The 6,138-nt window shown below is 53.9% G+C and overlaps 2 protein-coding genes across 2 annotated transcripts; both read right to left on the bottom strand.

The window, feature by feature from the left end:
• Positions 1 to 44: 44 nt before the first annotated feature.
• On the bottom strand, positions 45 to 930 carry NGA_0165900 (uncharacterized protein). The gene is made up of 4 exons (XM_005854073.1): positions 843 to 930; positions 657 to 720; positions 269 to 552; positions 45 to 137 (listed from the first exon to the last, which is right to left on the bottom strand). Exons 1-3 carry the CDS (start codon positions 857 to 859, stop codon positions 538 to 540), a joined length of 96 nt encoding a protein of 31 aa, XP_005854135.1. The 5' UTR covers positions 860 to 930; the 3' UTR covers positions 45 to 137; positions 269 to 537.
• Positions 931 to 2,235: 1,305 nt separating this feature from the next.
• On the bottom strand, positions 2,236 to 4,782 carry RIOK1 (RIO kinase 1; the record flags this gene model as incomplete). The annotated part of the gene is made up of 5 exons (XM_005854074.1): positions 2,236 to 3,084; positions 3,223 to 3,329; positions 3,389 to 3,788; positions 3,932 to 4,374; positions 4,482 to 4,782. The coding sequence occupies 5 exons, from the start codon at positions 4,780 to 4,782 to the stop codon at positions 2,236 to 2,238; spliced, it is 2,100 nt and encodes a 699-aa protein (XP_005854136.1).
• Between the last annotated feature and the right edge of the window lie 1,356 nt (positions 4,783 to 6,138).

Raw genomic sequence — 6,138 nt, 5'->3', positions numbered from 1 at the left:
CACGCTCCACCACCAAAGAGGCTCGGGAGAGGAAGGTCGCCAATTCAGGCTTGGAAAGCGCTTCGATCTGTGGAACCGTGGTCGAAAACGACGAGGAAAGGGCTGTGAGATGCAAGCATCCTCAGGCCTTGCCCTGGCTGACAGCTGTCCACGCTCATCAAGAAGCACAGAGAGCGGATACTGCGAGACAGAAAACCTCCAAAACTCTTCACGCTTCTCTTTCCAGCCTACCTTCACCCCCCCGCCCCCCTGTCTTCGTCCCACTCACTCTGTCGGCCTCTGACAAGGGAGCTGCCGCCGAAACGCCCCCGATGTCCGCATATGGCGATGACGCTCCCTCTTGACCTGCCCGCCCTCCCTCAGTACCCTTTTCCTCTGCGTCTTCCACCCTCCCTTCCGCCTCTCCAAACCTATCTGCCTCGATTGTGTGGTGTTGGCCCTTTCCCGGTGATTCCCCTTCGTCTTCGTCTCCTCCTTCGTCGAATAGGGGCTCAGTTTGGCTGCCTTTATGGTAGCACTCTGGTGCCGGTGCAGGTATTAGCACGACTTTCCCTGTACGCATGAACGAGAGAGGTAAGGTGAGAGGGCAGCCAGGGGGCGGTGCCAGGCCGGTCCCCAGGCTCGCCGTTTTCCTTCCACGTCTGTCTCTTCCTTACCAAGTCCGCGGGCAATAGATATTGAAACTGTGTTTGGGTCCTGCGCCACAACACCATCTTTAAGCTTTGAAATTGTGTCAAGGGAATGACATGCGTCCAAACTTCGATTAACATAGGAAGCTGGCAGAGGCGAGTCCGACAGGCAGCCCACTAAACGACACCTGCGTTACCATCCCGCAGACCTACCTTGCGCGATGCCTCATGCGCCGCTGCTTCACTTGTTTTTTGGGTATTGGAATTATCGCTGGCGTGGATTTCTCTTTTCCCAATTTTATCCTCTCCCTCGTTCTCGGTTGAAGGCGCCGGTACATTCAAGAGCGAGTCAATCAATGCATCCAATTGTTCTTGGTCGTCCCTTCTGTTGCCGCCTTTTTCAGCGTTTTCCTTCTTTATCCCTCGTGTTAAAGCTCTGTCTCCTGCTGCAGCTGAGCCACGTTCCTCTCCTAGGCCCTCCCCTTCATTCTCACGCACCGCCCGCTTCCGCCGCATTTCTTCCAACTTTCTTTTTTTCTCTTCCAAAGCCGCGGCCCGTTTCCTGCGGGCTTCATCCATGTTAGAGGTGGCCTTCAGCAAGTTCCTTATATATGTGCTTGAAATTATGCGCATGAGTGTGTTTTAATTTATGAGCGCGCATGAGATTGATCGTCCTACTAGACACCCGTGTCGAGATACGATACTCAGGGAGGCTATTGCGTAGAACACGGTACTGTTTCCTCCCTTTCATAGCTTATAGGAAGGTGAGGAAGGTCAAACAATTCTGGCAGCGCCAGAAAAAAATGTGGAAAGAATACATAGCTACTTCGTAAAACGCGGTAATGCTCCCAGGCTTTCATGATTAATAGGAAGGCAAGGGAGCTCAATCTGTCGTCACAGCACCCCAAACATGTCGAGGTAAAAAGGGTCCCAAGATTTTTTCCCTCTTTTACAAAAAAATGTATTTATAGCTGAAATGCAAATGATTCCACGGTGAAAAGGAGGGGTATAGTAAACTTTCCAACACGTTGCGCAGAGGGACACCTCCGGGTATGCGTGCATGCACATGACTACTGTAACGATCCTTTTTTAAAGCCTCTTTCTTTGACCTTGTGCTAACCTCTCTTTCTGACATGGATCGTGCGTGGCTATCTGTTTGCCCTCAGTCTTGGCCTTGGCCACAGCGAATTAGCGCTATAGACCCCTGGAAAAATGACGTGTGGGAGCCGGATTTTCTGAAAGCCAATACAGCAAGATGGACCGGTCGAGCTCTGTTCAACACTTTGAGACAACGTCGTGGATAGCCAAGATGAATTATGCCTGCTTCGTAACCATTTAAAGGGCCGTTCATGAGCACATTGGTAGGAGTTATGGAGGTTGTGGTGTGATTTGTTAAGACCACTTCATGCTATACAAATCTTGTTATCGCGTCGTATGGGTTATGAATTAATTCACTTTTCCCATGTTTGGTGTGTAGTTTTTCCATTGTACCACCCAATGAAGGCGTACGTGGAAGAATTATGAACAAAATGCGCTTGTCTTTTTTTATTGTTCAGTGATCCCTCTTTTATTATCCCCTCTTTACATAATTTCTTTCTTCTTTTTCTCACTCCTCTTCTTCCACATCGCCCTCTTCTCTTCCATTTAATTCTCCTTCTTCCTCCTCATTGATATCAAGCTCAAGCTCATCTTCCTCTGCTTCTTCCTCCCGCTGCGCCGCACCGCTGAAAACCTCACGCACGCTCTTCAGAATCTCTTCCCAAGTTTCACTCCCGTCGATCAGTCGCTCGAGAATCTCTACGGCGGCCTCCGATTCCTTTCCGATGTCCATCTCCTCATCCGAAACGTTCCCCCAACCACCTTCGGCTTCCCTCCACTCTCTTTTCCCCTCCATTCTTCTTGGCTTGACGCCCGGCTCCACGTACACCATCTTCACGAACCTGACGCCATTTCCCTCCTTCCCCTCTCGTCCATCTTCCTCTAAAACCTTCACACCCTTGCTTTTAAAAAAGGAATGCACGTGTCTCAGATCCCGCGCCAACAACGTATCCGCCCAAGCATGGCCTTTGTGAACGGCCTGCCCCACGTCAATCAGGTGCACCTGATTCGCATGCCACAAGATGTTGTACTCGGACAAATCGCCATGCACCAAGCCCGCTTTCTGGTACAGGTCTCGGACCAGCATCAGCACACTTCGGTAACATTTCTCCCACCACTGTCGCGCTCCCCCGCCCTCCCCCCCTTCCCGTCCTCTCCCTTTGGAGGCAGCAGAGGGAGACAACCTCACCTCCCTGAGCTGTGGCGACGGCCAGCCGTCCTCCCCCAAGAAGGACATGACCAAGACGTGCTCCTTTTGGAGGAGCGGGACCGGGCACGGAATCCCTGCTTTCCTCATCCGAAGCAGGTTTCGTGCCTCTTTCTCCGCCCATAGTTGGAACTTGGCCCGGGTAGATTTCTGTCAGGGGACAAGAGGGGGAAGGAATGCGGAGGGGGATACGTGACATTAACATATGGAGGTCGCGAGGCATGAATTATGCGTCCTTATGTCTCTTTCTTCTGCTTGAACTCCCATCCTCCTCCCCTTTCTTCTAACCTTGTTGAAACGCAACTTCCCAAAGCGAGGATCGCCGTCAATGTACGCAGCCCGATTTGAAAATTCGTTCAGGGTGGTCTTGAAGATCTTGATGGCACAATCACATCCTGCGATCCCTTCCATGCTCTCCATTTTCCTTCCCGACAATGCCGACCCCGCAACAGACCTTTGGCCTTCCTCCCCCCCCTTCCTCCCCCTTCCCTTTCAACCAACACCTTGTCCTCTTCCACCCGTCCCTCCACCTTCCTCTCCCTTTCCCCACTTCCATCTTCCCTCCATCCCTCCCCGTCCTCCTCCCTCCCTCTCGGCCCCACCCCTGGCGCATAATAGACATTGCTCTCTTTCCCGGTCTTCACCACTCCGCCCACCTCCCTAAACAAGCTACCTTTGTTCAATATCCGAAGGAGGAGAAGCCGTGTCCTGGCGTCCAAGACCCCTTCCTGCGTCTGCCGCGTCCGCCCCTCCATGGCGCCTGCGGCCGCCCCGCTCGAATTCTTGGCCACCTCGTCTTTGTTGAAGCGTTGACGCAACTGATTCGACGCTCGATTCGGGATGGAGAAGCCCGACTGGCCGAGGGAAAATGATGCGGTCAGTCTCATGCATATCAGCGGCAATCAGCGCGAGGAAATCGCGAGGGCCCGCCGTCTCTCCCTCCACCTCTCCCCCGCCCTCCCTAACTCCTTCCCTCCCTCCCTCCCTCCCTCCTTACCTCCGCTTCGACGTCTCCGACGCCTGAGTAGCGGGACATCAGCTCCAGCGCATTTAGACGCCCATTGATCGCCGCGTCGTGCTTCGAAACCACCTCCCCTTCCCACGTTGTCCACAGCTCTCCCTGCTTCTGCCGCCGCCGCCGCCCGCCCCTCGACCCCGCCACCTTAAGTCGATTGAGCGCGTCCCCTTTGTCTCCGGACTTTTCTCTTGTAGAGTACGAGGGCATTGGCTCGCTGCTGGCGTCCTCCGCGGACAGGAGAATTCGCTCTTCTCGACCACGTCCTCCCGCCTGCCCTCCCTCCCTCCCTCCCTCCAGCCTGTAGGCGACAGAGACTTTGCTCAGAGGTCCGTGTTGGCGTTGATCGCGCGCGGCGGCGGCATGACGGGCTGCACGCAAAGCACATTCCTCGTCCGCTTGGAGCTGGAGGGCCAGCGCAAAGTCTGGACAAAGGATGGGGGGGATGGCGGGAGGGCGCAAGAACGTGAGAAAGGTTGCTCCACAGCCATTTTCAGCCCGCTGCCAGGGGGGGAGTACATGGAGGACTTACCGGCGTCGGCCTGGGCGTCCGCGTCCTCCACACCTGCAGCTTCGGGCAAGTCTTTTGTGTCGAGATGCAGCCTTGTGTCTTCTCCCTCGAGGTTCGGGTCCGGCACGTCCCTACCCCCTTCCTCCGCTCTCCCCTCTTCTCGTGTCCCCGCCGCCTCCCCCGCCCCTACCGTGTCTGCGGACGAGCCAAGGGAGAGGGAGATAGCTAGTGCCAGATCTTTGTCTTCAGCATCGTGCTTGTCTCCTGTTGTGTGCGCGCCTGTCGCTGTCCTGCGGGTCCCCCGCTCCAGACGTTCTGCCAACTGCTCACTCATTAGCTCCGCTGTGTTCAGTTGGAAAGGGAATTACATGAATGCTCTTTGAGTTCTCTCACAAAATCAATATACATTTCGCCCATGTTCGCCTTGTATTTCTCCTGGGGCCTCAGAGGCAAAGCTGGTGAGGCCAGAGCTCACGTCCGCTTCGTTGAACGACTTACAGAGGGATAATGAAGAGACTGCAGAACTGGTATTAGGACGTTTCCATCCCGGGCGGGTCCATGCACACATATCTACGGATATCTTGGAAATGGAGTACCTGAGCAACATTTTTTGGAGCGAAGAAAAAAAGGTAAAATAAGCGAGGTAGTAATAAGTCATTGAGCAGGAGCAGGAGGTCGACTGAAAAGGTAATATAAATGAGACTGGACAGCATCACATACGTCGGGCCGCGAGGCCTTCTGGATAAGCCCTTCTTGCGGAGAACAATGAAAGTTGTGCGCTCAGAAGTGGAGAAACTTTATGATACTGCGTCCATTACGGCGCCTGCCCTGTGTGAAATTGGGGCGTAAGGGGAGGAACTGAAATCAACGGCAAACGTCGCCTCTCCTGAATGCTCTTAGTCCTCTTTGCCTCATAAGCGTATCGAACCCGCGCACTTCATTCTTTCCGCTTTCCACATCTAAATACAGGAATGACATATGTCTGACCCTGTCACATCTGCTGTCGAAGAACTTTTGGAAGAAAATGTCTTTCCCCCCCCTGCGACTGCCTCTCCCTCCTCCACCTCCTCCATGCTAACACCACTGATCACAACTTTTTTGGGAGTATTGGCGCGGGTCGAAGAAAAAGTGGTGGAACATCTCCCTCCACAGGCCCAGAAAAAGTTTCATGCCGTGGATGCCTGGGGTTCGACAGCACTTGGTGAGAAATGGAGCAGTGATTGGAAACGTAGATAGCTGTTAAGCAGACAGGGGCTCTCAAAGTGCCATCTTTACGCTTCACTTTTCTTGGCGCGTTTACAACTAGGACTTCCCCACAGTGGCATTATAATAACCTGTCTCCTTCTCCTGTTGGTCTTGGGTTTGAGCTTATACTTCGTGGGGATCGGCCGCGCTCGAGGGCACAAGCCCCTGCCGGGGGGGAAACAGGGAAGAGGTGAGTCATGCGCCTGAGCCGCACCCTATCCTGTTTGCTTGAAATCGTGGGTGTATCATTTCTGAGCACGGGGGGTATTTAATTCGTTCGTATCCTTAGCGAGGCCTTCGCATGTGGTCTTGCTTGGACCGTGCGGCGCGGGGAAAACTGCGCTCTATCATCAGCTTCTCTACAATACCGTGCCGGAGACGGTAACGTCCATGGTGGAAAGCGAGGGCATCCTTAAAGATAAAGACATCAGAC

This window comes from Nannochloropsis gaditana, assembly GCF_000240725.1.
Source record: "Nannochloropsis gaditana CCMP526 unplaced genomic scaffold scaffold632, whole genome shotgun sequence".
NCBI lineage: Eukaryota > Eustigmatophyceae > Eustigmatales > Monodopsidaceae > Microchloropsis > Microchloropsis gaditana.
The sequence above is the reverse complement of the archived record's forward strand: the minus strand, read 5'-3'. Positions and strand labels throughout refer to the sequence as shown.